Below are 18,352 nucleotides of genomic sequence, written 5' to 3' on the forward strand. Positions count from 1 at the left end.
GCCCACCACTAAATATACCCTTTCCGCCCATTACCTTTACCCACCCCTAAACCCTAAAACATGCTTATATCTCAATACCCCTACCCACCCCTAAACCTTAAAAACATCCTTACCACTTAATTCCCATATTGACCACTAATCCCCAAAAGAACCCCAACTATCCAATGCCCATACCCATACCCACCCCTAAACCTTAAAACACCCTTACCACCTTATATCCATACCTACACCCTAAAATATTTTTACCACTCTACACCCCTACGCATCCATAAACCCATTCCGACCCCTAAATCTAAATCCTTAAATGTGTGTGTGTGTGTATGTGTATGTATGTATGTATATATATATATATATATATATATATATATATGTATGTATGTATGTCTATATATATATATATGTATGTCTATATATATATACACACACACACACAAAGATGTATATGCACCTTAAATAGACTTGCCATGCGTAAAAGTTGCGTGCTAATTCCCGCATTCTAAAGGCTGTTTCCCGGCGAGACTTGCAGTTAAAGATAATCCTCGATGTCTCACAGAGAGAGAGCCTCTTATCCTTCTTGTACTTCTGTGAAGGTTTTGTCTGACTAAGCCGCCTCTAAATGACCGGAAGCCATCTTCCATCTCAGGTAGGGGCAAAGGAGTGTTCTGGGGCAGTGAATTGCTGCAGGGGCGTGCGGCCAGTAGCAATAATTTTTGTTGAACAGCCTTTTAGCGCAAACCCTGCAAAGCAACATTGCACCCTGGATATTGTGACCAATAGTGAATATAAAGTAGGATGAAGTTACCACCCTTGATGATTGATTCTCAGATGGTGCAAGTTCCATTTAACTTTTGCGTAGGTAGAGAGACACACTGTCGGGTATCCTCATGCTGGGCTCGGAGTACCTTTCTTCCAGCAGGGTTCAGAGAAACCCTCAACTGAATCATAAAGCGCTTTATAATCCACGAGTGTGAGATTCCCAGTAAGCAAAGAAATGAATAAAGGTGGAAGAAATGGTAATGCCATTGACTGAACCAGGCTGTCACCCATTATGAAACGTGAGGGAATGCGTGAAGTGATGTACATGATGCAGCTCTACAAACTAAACCACTTTCCAGTTTTTAAGGGTGCATGCCCTGGAAATTTCAGAAAATCGAAGTTTAGAGTTAGTTTTTGAGGGGAAGATAAGTAGTCATGGTACAGACGTTCCCAGAGATTTGTTTTGGTGGGTCGGGCTTTGGAAGCTTGTTCTACACCTGTAGGTGCGGAGAGATTGACAGTATGCAGCAGAATATTCGTGGGAAGGAGAGCACATTTTGGTTGTTTGAGCACCGATCTTGCCAGGGAAAGTATTTCATTATCTTGCAGCTGAGAATCTCTTTAGAGCCACTGCAGTGCCCAGCCAGGTGTCCTGGCACCTGACTTCTTGCCTACAGATCACTATAGTACAAGGGGGGGGGGGGGGGGGAGGGCGCACAGTGTATTGAGGGTGTTACTGCTCTCACCAGTTCGCTCTAGTAGCTGGTGGCGATTTAAGCTCAAACACCCTCCCCCCTGGATCGCATTCCACATCTGTAACTCCTTTATGAAGTGCTGGAGCCAGGACATGTCTCGGTTATTTTGACTCATTTTCTTTCATTCGTCGACTTTAACCATTTGCTGTGCTAGATCTCCCCCCAAGCTGCTAGTTCTGGCACACCGCCCTCCCATCTGACCAAGGGCCAGTGACTCCGAAGGAAGTGAGAGGAAAACGTGCTCATGTCATGTCTTTCAAGCTGAAAAACTAAGCAGTAAAGCAAATCGGAATATGCAATGTCTTTTTTGTGAAGAGGCTCCAGGGATGGAGAAAATATATGATCTTTTAATATTCATGTTACTCAGGTTTCATTTTGCTCTCACAAGCTTGGGCGTAAATCTTGAAGCAGCAACTCCTTCTGAAATGTCACTCTTCAGTTGTGTTTAGGGAATACATGGGGGATTCTATGGCACCAGTGCATAATCACCCTGTGTATTACTTTTTGCTCGTGTTCACTAGTGTTTTGCTAGAATTATGTGAAGCTGCATTATCCCAGGAGGAAAGGCGGCAGGCGGTCCGGAATTCGATGATAACGATAAACTTTCCCAGAAATGTGCCCGATGTCAGTCCCTCCTTAATTCTACAGTGACACCACAGCCTCAACCTAGTGCTCAAAATAGACATCAAAACCCTACACCATGACTTTAGTAAAGAAAAATCATCTCTCCACTGTAAATAGATCCAATTTCTCTTCAATCAATCAATCAAAGCATTTGTAAAGTGCACTACTTACCCGTGAGGGTCTCAAGGCACTGATTGGTGGGCTGCTACTGATCGAACAGCCAAGTCTTGAGGTGCTTCCTGAAGGTAAGTAGGTCCTGTGTCTGTTGTAGGTGGGTGGGAAGAGTGTTCCACGTCTTGGCAGTGAGGCAGGAGAATGATCTGCCACCAGCGGTTGTTCTGTGGATGCATGGCACAGTGGTGAGGGCAAGGTCAGCGGAGCGAAGCTGTTGGGCCGGGGTGTAGAAGGAGATCCGTATGTTGAGGTATTCTGGTCCGGTGTTGTGTAGTGCCTTGTGAGCATGGGTGAGGAGTTTGAACATGATTCTCTTGTTGACGGGGAGCCAGTGCAGGTCTCTCAGGTGGGCTGTGATGTGGCTGTGGTGGGAGATGTCCAGGATGAGGCATGCGGAGGCGTTCTGTATGCGTTGCAGTCTTTTCTGGAGCTTGGCCGTGGTTCCTGCATAGAGGGTATTGCTGTAGTCCAGTTTGCTGCTTATGAGGGCTTGGGTGACCGTCCTTCTGGTTTCAGTGGGGATCCATTTGTAGACCTTCCAAAGCATCTTCACATCTGTTTCTCATCAGCACACCAAACAAACATACAGGAAGGGAAAAGGCTTTGCTATACGAGCTACTAGATTCTTGAAAAGACTACATCTTCAGAACAGGTCAATACTGATCCTCATGTTGTTCAGAAATGCCCTAGCACCATCAGCAAAAGCTGGAAGCAATGTGTCAACTTACACTATGGTCATTCCTTGAAACAATTAGGTTTGTAATTGGGTGACTTTAAGTTGTATTGTATCATCCTTATAGTCTCCACCTATACAAGTTCTTCATAAGAGAGAATTTAAATCGCGGGGCCATCCTTGATTTGTTTTCTCCTTTGGTTTTAAAATCAGAGGTTTTTTGTTTTAAAAAAAAAAGGTTAGTCCCCATACATGAAATGCTTTTTTTGATTTTGCCAGGATCCATAAATGAGTATGTCATTTTTTTGAGAAATTTAGCTTGTGATGGTACTCTAGCTTTCAAAGTTTCACAGCCACGAGAAATTAGCCTAGTTCTGTGGCTACGTCTTTAAAATGCCGTTCCTGTTTTGGATGGTCTGAGCCTCATAGGCATAGTAGCACAAAATATATTTGCAGTAAAGTATTTGCATTTGTATTATGTGTGATCGCATATCCAACTTACGTCCACCGAACTGAAACATCTTCAGGTAGAATATAATTTATCTGAAACATTTTTGTATACTAAAAAGTCTCTCCTGTGGAGAGGCTGCCTAAAATTTTGGGGACAACTAATTGATTGCAGATCAGTTTTAGCATCGTGAACATCTTCTACCACAAAGATGGATCTAGTTACAAGGGAAATGATTCCGTGTTCAGAGCTGTTAATCTACCACAAAATAAAATGATGGATGGAGTGTTGAAATTTTTAAAACGCTCACCCCCACACTCATATGTGGGTTTAATCCATTGTTATTTTGCTCCCCACATCATCCCAGTTTGAACCCAGCTATATGCAAATCAGTCTTGACCCTGCTCCCCATGGAAACAGTCCAGACCGAATTGCCAAGCCAGGTCCTCCCTATACCGGAAACAAACATCCTGGGGCCGGTGTCAGAGTATCACCACTCATCAGCCAGGCTAGCTTCAATGCAGTGGTGCAGCGAGCAAGGAACCCTGGTCTGAGCATACCTTAGAGTGCTGAAATTTTCAACACACTCACCTCGAGTCACAGATCTGGCTTCATTGGTATGCTGTTGATCTGCATGTTGGAACAGTAAATTAAACATTAAAAAAGAAAAGGCAACTTCATAACACATGTGCTCACGCGTGGTGATCCATGCACATACATTTCAATATGTTTCGGTAGCTTGATTTTCCATATAGTTTTCCTCTGCAGCAAAAAAATTTTTTTTTTCTTTTTGCTGATGTTGAATAACATCAACAAAAGCAGTGGCAATGCCAAATTTTGGGTAACCCAATTAAAAAGCAAGGCATATTGTCCTTGCCTATGCTTGCTTAAAACTTGGAAAGTGACGATTATTTATGTTCATTGCCCTGAAATGTTACCATAAGCCTGTGTTTTGAACATCTGAGCACAATGCTCTAAATATCTTCTTTTCTCAAACTTTGTATCTTTAAACGATACAGTAACTGACTGATTTGAAAAAGTAATTTTTCATTGCTTTAAATGGTGAGGGCACCAACATTATGAATTTAGAATTCATAATGTTGGTGTAATATAATGCACACCAGCTGTATACATGCAAGACAACTGTCAAAACGTAGTATTAAAAAAAGAAATAGACTGCACTTCACTTTTCTATGTACACCATTTTAGACAAATGTGAGCTCTTTTGTGTAGACAATTAAACATAGTAACAGGAGACCAGGGGGGCTGCACTACACACCCCAGCACCACTTAGCAGCAGGAGGTGCTGCCAGCGACTTACCTGTACCCAGAGGCACATATATTGGACACCGCGCCCCTGCCACGCAGGATGCAGTAAAAGGAGACTGGGGAGCCATACTACACCCCCTGTACCACCCTCAGCAGGAGGGGCAGCCAGCAACTTTCCTGTACCTGGAAGTGCACATATTAGGCACCATGCTCCCGCTGCGCGGGATGGACGTGGGACGCACCCAGGTGCGTGCAGAGGTGAAGATTAGGTCATGAGCGGGCCCTTCTGTACCCGCCCAAGGCTGGGCCCCCACCTTGGCCTTCCTCTTTTCTGCCCCACTCTGTAGTATACAGATTGGCCTAGGAGGGTGTGTGATTCTGAGGGCAGCAAGGTACCTGGAAGCTTATTTATCTGTGAGTCGTTCTGACTAGTTGTTCTTTGGGGGGAATTGCTGTTGCTGCTGCACTCTTTATGTGCTTAGCGTATCCCTGTGGGGTGGAAAACATGGTAAGCGCAAAAACACGCAACTGGTACCCACCTCTAACACCACGCTGGATGCTTTTTTACAAAGAGCAATGAGGGTAATTTCTAAAGAGATAGAGCTGGCAGAGAGAAGGCTTTCTCTGTCTTTTGTCTCTACCACAGGCCCTCAATCAAACCCCAAATGTGGATGTGTTACAGGAGCTGGGGGATTGCAAGGTAGATGTGTTGTCAGAATTACAGACAGTTTATCACCCAATGCCACTTACTCCTTGGAATGTATGTAATACCACACATATTGAATCACCTGATTGTTCTCAACCTTTGGCTTTCACCAAGGGTGTCGCAGTGGACCAGAGTGCCAACAAAGGAGGAAAGAGAAGTACTGAGATTGTCACAAGAGCTAAAAAGCAAAAACAAAAAACTAAAGCATTTCACCAATCATAATGAACAGAGCCCTGTATGATAGCTAGGGGTAGGAGACTGTCGGTCTGATGGTGGGAAGGAAGTATCCTCACAGGGGGATTTCTATTCTCATTTTTGAAGTTTGATTAATGATCTTTTGAAGCCAATTCTGACTCGCTGGGGGAAGATCGAGGACCAGCTTACCCAGCTAACAAGTGTTATTAGCAAGGGCAACTCACAGTCGTCCAACACAGGAAACTGATCGCATCATCTGGTCCGACCCATACAGATGACATTATCGAAGTTGGGGGGAGGTGTGTCCCCCCTCTCACAACACATTCCCTCTAGTTCTTTTACCAATAATACACCTGTTACCAGCCTTATGGTTGGGTCAGATGGCCCAGTGGAATCAGAACAGAGGGTGTAACATGAGCCCGCAAGCAGAACAGTGAAACTGCTGACCAATTTGAAATTTGATTCCCTTGATAAATCTAACGGCACCCCTGACTGTTTCCATATCCCCCTGAGACCCTCCCATATACCCTGGTTTTGGTTGGTGTTCCGCCTTTGCTTTGGAAAAGGGAAGGCATGAGGATTCTAGGAGTCTAATGAACAAAGCAGTGTTCTGGTGTGCGAGAAATGCTAATTGTAACCCAGGAGTGATTAGTGATCTGGGTTGGCCCCTACATTAAAAACTATTGAAGGGGCCTGTATTGTTTTACATTTTAAAGATCCCAAGAGTGTTCATGTTTTACTATCACGCCTTAGCTTCTTGAATTTGAACAATGGCAAAATAAAGGCTAGCCCACTGGCCTTCTTTTACGACCCTACCTTTAGGTCAATTTCTTAACTTGAGCCAGCGTGGGCCTCATGGCCCCTATGAACCAACTAGGCTTTCTTTTAAGCTGAGCTGGCCAGTATCAAATGCTCATCCCAATCGCTATGATGCTTTATCAGGTTTATCAGCTAATGACTGATGCCCAGTACAGCTGTTCATTCATGAATGAGAGTGCCCCTATGATAGTAGAGATATTTTATCTAATAGCTCGGTTTGTGTTTCTACAAATTGTATTGTTATCCAGGAATCAGCTGCCTGTATAAGGGCTTTGGATAATGATAGTGACTTGCACTTTCTTTCATGGAACATTGCAGGGGTCCGGGATAAACTTGTGAATAAAGATTGGGCTAATTACATCAACAACTATATTATATTTTGTCAAGAAACTTGGGCCACCAATTCTGTTGTATTAAATGATTATATATCCTATTGTTCACCTGCCTTACCTTCGTCAGCTGGCAGGGGGAAGGGATGTCTGATTATTTTCCTATCATGTGCAATAGGCAATTTGAAGACTAAGGTCACAGCGATGTCCCCATATCTTTTAATATTATACCTGCAAAAGGCTCTTGTGTTAAATATTATTTTAATTAATTTTTATCACAACCAGTTTTCTTCACAATCTGCGGATGTAGTGGAAGAATTAGAAAAGAGCCTTTTGGCTTTGTTTACTAGATCAAGGAAAGTCTCCACTTCTATTATGTCGGCTGGGGATTTTAATATGGTTAAATGCCGTTTTAGCAGGGAACATATCTGTGGTTTCACTGACATGTTTGGGGAATCTGTTGGCCATTTTACACACTCAGCATATGGTGATGCAATAAATAAACTGATTTTGTCCTATAATTTAATAGATGTATTGGACATAATAAGCCAGAACCTTCCTACCTTTATAGGTAAGGGTAGTGTTATTGATTTTATACAGTTATCATCTAATTTAGTGCATAGTCTGAGGGATTCTAAAGTACTCCCTTTACCTTTTAGTGACCATAATCCAACCCATTCACAGTTGGCTCTTAATTTAGGCTCCAGTAGAGAAGAGGAAGTTAGGCTACCCATTAGTTTAATCCCAAATAGAGGGACTCATTTGAAGTGGGATAAAATCAATCCAGTCCAGATAAAACTCTTCAATAGATTAGTGAAAAACAGGGCTAATGACATTGTTTGCTGCCTGTCACCAGAGAGCTCTCCAGAATTTTTTTGGGCATGTGTTAAAAAAAAGTTAGTATGGCCATAGTGTCTAATTTAATTTTAGAAAGAACTCCTAATGAATGCCAAGGGAAATCATGGTTTAGCCATGAGTGCACAGTTGCACTCAAAGCTTGAAAAAAATAACAGCCCAAGAGTCTCTCAATGTGGTGGATATAAGAAGAGCTAGATGGCTTTATAAGCAAGCCCTATAGAGGAGATAACAGGAGACTAGAAGTAAGACCTGGGATGACCTCCAAAGAGCAGCGTATTTAAAAGATCATAAACTATTATGGGAAATTGTTAACCAGACTGTTTTTTTTTACAGACCTCCCATTAGACGGGATTTAGTGTTATATTAGCGAGCAGGATTGAATTAATCATTTCAGTGCTATTTTTAATCCTGAAGTACTTCTCCTAGTTCAAGGAAGAGATAATGGGACTCCACCTGCTGTAGTTAATGACTGGCTAGCTCACTTGGTTGACTATTCATCAGTGGTGAAAGCAATTAAGGGCACTGGTAAGGCCCCAGGTCCGGATGGGGTCCCAATAGATCTTTATAAATATAATATAGAAGTTTGGCCCCCATTGGTGACCACCATCTTGAGGGCAGCAGTTAAGGGAAACCTCATGGACTCTTGGCAGTAGTCTGTCGTAGTCCCCATTTGTAAAAAGGGCGATCATAATTTGCCCTTGTGTTACCGTCCAATGTTACTAATTAGATTCCACAGTCAAGATATTAGTGTGGCTAATTTTAGATACATTAGGGGCATGGGACAATTCATCTTCTTTTCAGTATGGTTTTAGACCTTGCTTGGGGGCTGCTGAGCAAGCCTTGAATTTGAGTCATATTTGGGGGAAGTATGTGAAAGCCAGGAGAGGTTCTCTTCACATGGCATTCATGGACCTCTCATGTGCTTTTGATCTAGTAGATCGAGAGGTTCTTTGGGAGTTAATGGGACAGGCAGGAGTAGATCAATTATTGCTGGACTTAAGCAAATGCCTCCACATTGATACATCGACTAAGGTCCGTTACACACTCTTGGGGGACTGTACAAGGCCCATTAGGGTTTCTAGGGGCGTGGGGTAGGGCTGTACTTTAGTTCCCCCTTTTTTTGGTTATATATTAATACCTTAGGCACCTTTTTAGAATCCTATACTCAGGATGTGCAATGTGTTGGTGTGCAGGCTGTTCCGGTTTTATTGTATGCAGATGATGCCGTTTTATTGGGTTGAATGACTAACCGCTGGCAAAAACTATTAAATGGTTTCAACGACGTTATGATAAATCTAAAGCTCAAAGTCAATTACCAGAAATTCTTTGTACTGGTTTGTGGGCCCAGAAATATTAAAACAAAAAGTTTTAATTTTGGAGGAATTCTAATTAAGCAGGGGCCTTTTTTTTTTAGCTACTTATGAATCCTTTTTGCTACAAGGGGCTCTTGGGAGAGGCTGATGGTTCAAAGAGTAGCTAAAATGGGGGAAGCTTGTGAAACCATTTTTAGATTTGCTAATAGGCCAGGCTCTAAGCCAATTAGGAAGATGCTGCAGTTATATAGGAGCAAATGTCTTTCGATAAGTGTATATGGATCAGGTGTTTGGGGATGTGTTCCACCAAGGAAGTTGCAGGTTGTAGAGAATAAGTTTTTCTGTCATTTTTTAGCAGTGCCACATAGTACGGCAAGTTTTATTACCCACCTCGAAACGGGAATGGGGTTTTTAGAGGACACCCTTAGGCATGGCTCTTTTATTACCCTGGATTAAATTGTGAAGTGATAGCAGATTGCTTGAGATTAGACAATGTGCACACTATTACTTCATTGAGGTATGTGAAGGATAATTTGTACAGGCTTGGTTTGAACCACCTATATGACTCCCCTGATGAAATGTGTTATAAAACCAAAGATAGAGTCAAAATGTGCTTTCTTTCCTTTAAGGAGGAAGAGCGAATTGTAAACTGCCTCAATATGGAGTCTGTTTTGAGTTTTATGCAGATTTTTAATGTCTCTGCTGTGAGCCCTATTTATATTAGTTAATCAATCCTCAACACAGCTTTTATATGACAACCTTAAGGCTTAGTACAAAGGCTTAGTACAATGCATCATGTTGTTGCTTTTCCCATCGATGGCTCGATAATAACCATTTTTTCTTGTTGCCCAAGTGACAATGCTTCTTCACAATCTACTGTACACTTCATTCTAATTTGTAACTTGTTCTCTTTACTTAGGTCCCGGTTTATTCGCCCAATTTTAAAACACAAGCACTTTAGGTCATATTTGGATGGTCTTGGGTTTTTGCAATCTGCAGCATCTCCAGAGATTTGCTTTGCTGCCATTAATTTTATTAGTGCTGTTATTAAATGATGGCACATAATTGTATTCTTTATTGCTTGATGTATTTTTATTATGTACTGGCTTGAAGGCGTTTTTTTAAAATGTATGTATATACTGTTGAGTTTCTTTTTAGATGTTTTATCTTGTGTACTTTTATGGTCAAATTGAACCGAATAAAGATAATGAAATGAAACATAGCTGTCATTACCTCTGTTTAAGATGTATTTTGCCAGAAAGTTTTCCAGATGAGTTCCTGCCAATCCTAACTGGAATGCATGCATTTTATATACATTACTACCTATTTTTCTATTAGTAGGAAATGCTTATATTGTTTGTAAGCATCCATTGCTTTTGAAAGAAGCTTTCTTTAAAAGAGAAGGGATTTTGCAGACTTTGGCATATTGTGGATATAAGTAACAGTATAAATAAACAATGTGCTGATAATGGAAGCAGGATATTAATTTAGATTAGGTGTAATAAACGGAAGGGTCCTATTTGTTAATCCCAATATTTACTTCCGGGAATAAGCACGAAAGTATCTTTATGAGTTATCAACAACTGCACTTTTTTAACAGAAAATAAACATTTATACCATCTGATTTTATTCAGATATTTGTGCAGCTGCAAAGAAATCATACTGAGAAGAAACACAGCTGGAAGTTTGGGATTCAGCTTTGTAGGCGGCTACGAAGAACACAGCGGGAATAAACCATTCTACATAAAATCCATTGTAGAAGGAACACCAGCATACATCGACGGACGCCTTAGGTAACCATTGTTATTTAACGCCTCTCACAAGTTAAACCTCTGTTCCTCACACATGTTAGAGTAGGGGTGCATGAAATTTGTGTAATTTGTTTTTCGTAATTACCTGAAATTCAGCTAAAATAATGCAAAATTATGCATCCATTTTGGACGTGAGGACTTAACAAAATAGTGCAAACTAACACAACTGCTGAAAACAACCTCCACTTTTGTTCCGTTAATACAGATGTTCCTGTGCTCTTGCATTAAAATTTGGCTTGGAAGGTGGTGTAATTACAGAAATTTCATGTAACAACTGTAACACAAAATTCTCGAAATTACTCCAGCGTTATTGAAATTTCACTCAGCCCTAATCTCAGGCTTCTAGCTATATCATACCAATGTCTTGATAACAGTGGTTGGACTGCCTGTCCAATAGCTAAACTTGTGATAGCTTCGAATGTGTAATTATTAACACTAGTAATGAAACAGTTTAAAACTAGAACTGGAGCATTTTTTAAAAGTATTTCTATCACAGCTATGCAATTTGTATGGATTAAATGTACCTGCAGCTCCAAGAGGCAGCACAAACAGACTATTCATCCAGTCCTTCCTGGGGAGGATTATTAGAAACAATGTTGCATTTTTTCGAACGCGGAGGAAAACATCAAATTGTAAAAAGAGAGATGTGGTATAATGGGAGGATGCATTTAAGTGCACATGTAAAGACCATTCAGAGCAGTACAGAAATAAATTCAAGCCCACAGTAAAATCTGGAGTTGATAAACTCGAATCCGACCTTTGAGATTAACAGAGCATTCTTCCATCATCTGTTACGATACATTGTGATTTTTTAATTAGATCGCAGTAGGGAGAAATCATCTGGTACAAGGCTACTTAGTCACTGTCTTCCAGCCAGTGGAGCAGACCAACATCTGGTTGAGAGGAGCTGGGAAACAATCCCTGGAATCACCTGAGATTTAAAGAACACGCAGTGAAGACTGGCAATCATGTCTTAGTATCTCTAGTGCTAAGGAAGACATCTGCAAGAGCTCGAAGAGCAGCAACGGCAGTACAAGTGAAGAAGTCAAGTTGTTTGTCAATGCCCGAGTGGTGCAGCCGGCCAACCAGATTTCTTGCATAAATTTCCTCAGAGCGTCGCTAATGCTGGGATCTTGGTGGAAATTAAAAGGATCTGAACAAGTGATCAAGCAAGGAGATTTGTATTTTGGAGTTCACAGCCTTTAAATAGCTTACCCTGAAACAAGGCTGGTTGCCCTATCTGCTAAGGAAGGGGCTAACTCCAATCTTAAATGCTATTTTGTTCTTCATGCTTGTATTCACTTTTAGATAATCACAGAATATGATAAGGGTCCTGATGTCTTTCAAACACAGGATATCCTTGCCCCTCAACATTCAAAACAGACCAGTGATTAGTTCGACTCTCATTTCTTAATCAGGAGGCGACGGGTTCGCATCTCTCAAGGCTTGTGCCTCAACAAAAACAGGAACATTCAGAGAAATTTATGTGAATTACAGCAATGCCTGCTTGACTCGGCTGTGAAGTCAGGCCTCCACACAAGGATGAGAACCAATGTTGTCATCCTGAATTACACACCTCCAATATCCTGAGGAAATATGTGGGATTTTCCTAAAAAGGGTGTGGCCTATGTGACCAAGGGTGTGACATAAAAACATTACCTACATTTCTGTGATTTCCATAGTGTGCAACCCGACCAGTATTTTGGTGCCTCTATGACCTTTTTGTTATTGCACCCAGACATATAACACTACAGCTGATATACACTTAAAAACAAGCAGGAATATTGGCTTTGTCAATGGTTATTAACTGTTTAAGATACATGAGTAGCAACAACGATTTTTTTGTAAATAATATTGAAACTGTTTCATTTCTGAAGTTGTGAGACTGTGAATAAATCATTACTGAGAGCCTTAAAAGAGGTAGTCATCTTCAGAGTGTCTCAATCACTCCCATTTTGTTCACTCTACAACATGTACATTTTTTTTCTCTCCACATCTCCTCCATCTGCTTATCTTACACTTCATTTCTTTCATCTTCAGCACCCTCTTTTCACTGTCACCTGAATGTACGTTCTGTCATCTCCTTCACTTCACCACCCCCTAAAATACACAATCCAGCCACGCACCTTTAAGCACTGCATCTTCTCTTAGTTTCTCCTTGTCAATACTTTGACAACTGTTTACTGTCACATACATTGGCACAGAAGCACAATTCCAACTGGAATATGTGACCATTACCACGTGGGTTCTGCCTAGAAGCAAAAGACTGAATTGCCATGAATTCTGAACATCTTTGTGACCCACGGACAGGCACTTTGAGAAACCTGCACTGCCTTCAGCCTCAACTATAGAGTTCTCAATCGTGGCCCACTATAAATAACCTGTAGGTGACTCAGTGTAAAGTATACAGTATACAAGAGTAATATGGTATAGGAAACAAATCCAAAAACACATCATTCTGGAAATAGCAAACACTTCTAGGGAATGCGAGATTAAGTAAGTCATGTGAAATATAAACAGGAACTAAATTGCTGGAGCCTTAACTTTTTTACATTCATTATTCTGAAATCGATTAGTGTTTTTGCCAGTAAAATTAAGAACATGAATATAGGGTTCAAATGGGACAAGTTTTAATTACCACCGGGAGGGATCTGGCCATTTTGGGAGTCCAACTTGGTGATCAAATAGTCTTTACACCAGTGCTAATTATCTGAGGAGGTGTGGGTCCTGGTAATAGCATTTCTTTTATCTCTACTCCTACCCACTGCGCTTGATTCTTTCAGAGTACATTTTTCAGATATAAGATCACAGCTTACCACTGCCCCACATTCTTCTGTTTTCAGCTGTATCAAAGCTTTCAATGGCATACTTCGTTAATTCAGAAAATCCTTACAAATCTTCCTTACTGGTACATTACAAAATACATATGCTAAGAAGTAGATCCTTACAAATCCACGGGTTTAAAAAAAATAGCTCGGATCAAAAAAAATAAAAAAAATAAGTGTGCACACATAGCTGTGTCACCCTACGTCATGCTAGGGTCAAACGAAACAGCTTCACAAGGCTGGTAATGTTCTGGTGTGTAGAGTACTTTCTGGTGCCCAATTTTCATTTTCAGATACCCAGGTCATGTTACTAGAACCTCTACAGGCATCACCCCCCTATGCAACTACCCTGCAGAGGAACGTTCAGTAGCAGAGTGGGTATAGTAAGAACCTTTATTCATCTAGTCACCAGACTACGCCTGTTTTTGCAGAACTAAAGAACTACATGTTAAAATTGGGCTTGATAAGCTATCTCTGGGAACACGTCACTTGCTTAATAAAGGAAATTTAACATGCAAGTCCACCCTGTGGAGGCCTCCCAGTGAAGCCAAAGCTGGAGCAAGTCTAGTCTGCTAAGCACAGACAGCCTTCAACAACTTCATTGGAATACACTGAAAATGTTTAAACTTTTGTCCACTCAGACTTCTTGGACAACACAAACTTCCCCGTAAATGACATAGGACTTTTCTGACAACACTCCACTGTTACGTGGATGTATTTGTATTGCACTGATACAATATGTATGTTTTGGCCTCATGATAGGAGGGATCATTTGATAAGCACACAAATCTGTGAGTGGGTTTGTGGGATGTAGATGACCTTGGTGGTCTAGCCGCATGTTTTCTCTCTGTGTGTATCAATTACACAATGCAATTCAAGTTCTAAGTTGGGTAGGCAGAGGCGCAGCACCTTCATACAAAGACATCTTTTAGGAGACCTCACGATTCAGTAATTGCTTGTGACTCACACACCTTGGCCTGATGCATATTCCAGTTTAGGATCAAGCAGCAGGACACAGCTCATTGACAGCTCCGGTCCACAGGACCCTGCGGTCTGTAAGGCTGGCTTGTCACTATTTCTGTGATCTACTACCCGTGAGCAAAAAAAACGAATTATGTCACAGTTAACAGTGAAACATTCACTTCATAGAGCGAGCAGGGCTGCAGCCTTCCGTGCCACAGGCGGCATTCAGCACTCAAGGCTGCAGTATTCGCGGTCTGCTGAGAGCCCCTGCGACTCCTATTGTCAATAGTTCTATTCTACCTTCTACATTCGTCCCTTCTCTGGAGAAACTGGGTGTGTCACTGTGCAAAGGTGCATTGGCCATGCAACCTGCCAATGAGGCTTACACTGCAGCTATAATTAAAATACACACTCATTTCAAGGCATACCGTATCTAACATGTTGCAGTAATGTGACGTCATGTTTGTCATTGTGCAATTGTAAATATGTTAAGATGACATATTTATCTTGTTCCACTGATTTTGATGGCCCTATTTATGTTGGCAGGAATTTCCATATGACGATTTATCATTACACAGATTTTTACCCGCGCAGTCAATACGCTATAGATTTATCTCTGTATTCTCTTGGTTCTCCCATTTCACATCCGTTGCATGACTAGTATGCATGGTCACTCATTGCAGCAGGTTGGGAAATTCAGTAAAACTCGTACACCATCATCAGTGAGAACAACGATGCTGAGGGCTACTACGCTCAACCAGAATTAATTCTTTGAATTTGCTTTTGATTCTCGGTATTTTATGTCCTAGATGTGGCGATGTTCTCCTTGCTGTCAACGGCCGAAGTACATCAGGGATGCTGCACTGCTTCCTGGTGAAGATGCTGAAAGAACTAAAAGGAAGAGTTGCACTTGCAGTTGTGTCCTGGCCGGGTTCCCTGTTATAGGAAAGACAGGACATTGAGAAGAGACTGATAAAGCCCATAACACAAAGGGGGACAAAAGCTGCTCGGGAATGACAACAGTCGTCTTTGCCAACATCATGGTTTATGTTTTAAATAAAAAAATGTAAATATAGGTGTTGTGCAAAAAACAGCCTGTGAGTGTGTGTCATAAACTCCACATTTGATATAAACACTTACATTGAAAAAATACCTGTTGTATAGGTTGTAAGGGAGTGTTTTACAGTGGACTTGAGCCCAACCCGCTCACTTGGGTCTCCTTGAAAAGGTATTTCCTCCAGTTCTGTGCCAATTGCAGAAACGCCTAGATACACTGTGCTGGCAGTTTGTATGTGTTCAATCAGTGCATTACTACAACAAAGGCCTTCATGAAACAGCCGTGGTTTGTGTGTGTACACCTCCTGTGTTATACTCCCGAAAGTCTGATTTGTGAGACAAATAGATCCTCTGGGCAATCTCCTGAAATGATAACCCTCTGACATATTTTTCTAATAATCCAGTTGGAGGATTCTACACTAGCACTTTGGTTGACCAACCCTTTCCAGTTGTCTGTGTCTGGCAATTATTTTCTAAGTTGTAAAATACTTTGTAACGTGAAAGATACTTTATTTGTTGTTGATAATAAAGGTCTTTATGAATACATTATTGTTTTAGGGCTCTTGTTAAGTTTACATTAGGCTTTGTTCCCGTTTGCATCATGATAAAGCTGAGGTATTGAGAAGAATACTTGAGTGAACAAGCTCCACCTCCAGATATGTCACAGGAGCAAACAAAGAGATGGGAAGTAGACATGATGATTGCGTCAAGTTATGTCTTTCAATTATGTGGGACACGCACCAGACCAAATGACCAGACACAGGAAGAGACATGTGTTTGGTCTTTGCTCTCAGACACAAGATAAATGCAGAATTTACAAATGAAACCCATTTAGCCGCTATCAATATTTTTAAAGTCAGGTTGGATACGTTTCTATAGATGTTTGATGTTAGTTGGTTATACAATTGTCACAGGTAGGAAAAGTTATTCTCTCTAATTCTGAAAGCATTTACTAGGAATAGGTCTTCGATTTGGTTTGCTTTCCTTTGAATAGCTCTGATAAATCCTCAAGATTCTAAAATTGTCGACATACTCTGATGGGACATTTTAACAATACCCATCATGTAAATCTATCGAGAGATGCTAAGCAGGTTTGGGTGGTGGAATTTTGTAAGTGCAGTGTGGGATATGGTGCCGCAGGGAAAAGTACACCTCAAAATTGAAAGTAGTGTTGAAGGGTTTCTTGAAAGGCCAGGTTTTGAGACTTTGACAAGTGCGAGGACTTGAAGGAACTTGAACTGGGTAGGTTATGTAACTCCGGTGAATATGACCGGAGCAGACAAAAGAAGTTCATAGGAGAGAAGTAGCTGCAGTCTAAGCCGCATGACTATGTGTGTGTGGCCTGAGATGAGAGGACAAAAAGAAGGTAATGTAGAGTTGGGGTTCTCATAGTTACTGTCAGAGAGCTGTAAGTAATCGGATAAGAAAGGAGTAGTGAATGGAGTTATTTGTAGAATTTAAACATTGTAAATATATGCCTCTTACCATCATGGGGTAAACGGTATACTATTGCTGCACCGGTGAACTCACATAAATTCACATATATAAAGAAAGTCTTAATATATTTCTATATTTAAGTAATAATATATGAAATGTTTAAAGATAAAACAAAAGATCCCATTTTTAAGGTGTGTAGCAAAAGGACAAAATACAGCCCAGCTTCAATAAAGATTGGTTAGAGATGTATTTTAACAGTTTTATTTAGTACTGCTACACCAAAATGCATTACAGCTCTTTAAATAAAATTTAACACCACAAAATGTGGAACAGTACAACATGAACACACCTGTTAATCATATGAGCTTTTGCAAAAGCAAAGAGGTGGAGAGTGATGGAGGAACACCAAAAACAATAGTGAAATTAACAGTCTCGTTTGACTTGTGCTCAGTCACGGCTCGCGCGACGGTGAAGGGGAGGGAAGGTAAATTAACGGGGGGAGGGAAAGACTTAATTAAAAAATATATATATAATTTTTTTAACTTACCTGTGCCGCCGCCCTCCGAACGCGCTGCTCCTCTGCCTGCAGACACAGGCTCCCAGCCTGCCCTGCCGCAATCCTGCCACAGCTCAGAGCAGAGTCAGGTTTGGCTGGGACCACCCAGCCAGGGCGCTCCCAGGCAGACTGGGAGCCTGTGAAGGCTCTCTCAAGCCCGGCAACGAGAGAGCCTACTGCGCATGTATGTTTGGCCGGCTCGAGACGGCCAGCCAAACATACATGCGCAGTCATGGCTCGTCACCCATGTGGCCCGCCCCTTTTCCACAAAAATGATAATAAACAAAGCTTATCGTTTTTGTGGAAAAGGTTTGCAGCTGTCGCTACTGGCAGGGAGGCTACATTCCTCCGCCCTGAGGGAGGAGCTGCCCCTGCTTGTGCTTCATGGAAGGAGATCTACCAATATTTCAGTAACAGGAGGAAGACAAAAGTCTATAGATGCTTCCTGAAGACAATAGGAGGGGGCTTAGTTCTGATGCTGAGGGCAGACAATTTCCAGGCAGTAGTCACGGTTCCAGTGAAGGACTTCTTTTGCATTAGAACCAGATGGAGACTCTAGTGGCCTCGGTTTGTCCAGAGGTACGCCTGTCAAAGATGGGTAGGAGTTTGAATAGTTAGGGAGGGTTGTTCTGATGAATCAGCGTCACCCCCCCATGCAGAGTCAGGCAGTGAAAAATAAAATGATAAAAAAACCATTTTATTATAATTTTATTAATCACTGTCTGACTGAGCCATGGAAACCAAAACTAGGGCCGGGCCATGGCAGGGAGGTTGTTTGGTGGGCA

At 41.5% G+C, this 18,352-nt stretch overlaps 1 protein-coding gene across 5 annotated transcripts in view; it reads left to right on the top strand.

Moving 5' to 3' along the window:
• The window catches only part of LNX1 (ligand of numb-protein X 1), a 234,843-nt gene extending 218,723 nt beyond the window's left edge, over positions 1 to 16,120 (top strand). For all 5 annotated transcript variants that reach the window (XM_069201231.1, XM_069201247.1, XM_069201238.1 and 2 more), the window contains 2 exons: positions 10,554 to 10,712; positions 15,328 to 16,120. In XM_069201231.1, the coding sequence (XP_069057332.1) occupies positions 10,554 to 10,712; positions 15,328 to 15,463 (295 nt within the window). In that variant the 3' untranslated portion in view covers positions 15,464 to 16,120. The remainder of the gene's footprint in view (positions 1 to 10,553; positions 10,713 to 15,327) is intronic.
• Positions 16,121 to 18,352: the final 2,232 nt, after the last annotated feature.

This window comes from Pleurodeles waltl, chromosome 1_2 (assembly GCF_031143425.1).
Source record: "Pleurodeles waltl isolate 20211129_DDA chromosome 1_2, aPleWal1.hap1.20221129, whole genome shotgun sequence".
Classification (NCBI taxonomy): Eukaryota; Metazoa; Chordata; class Amphibia; order Caudata; family Salamandridae; genus Pleurodeles; species Pleurodeles waltl.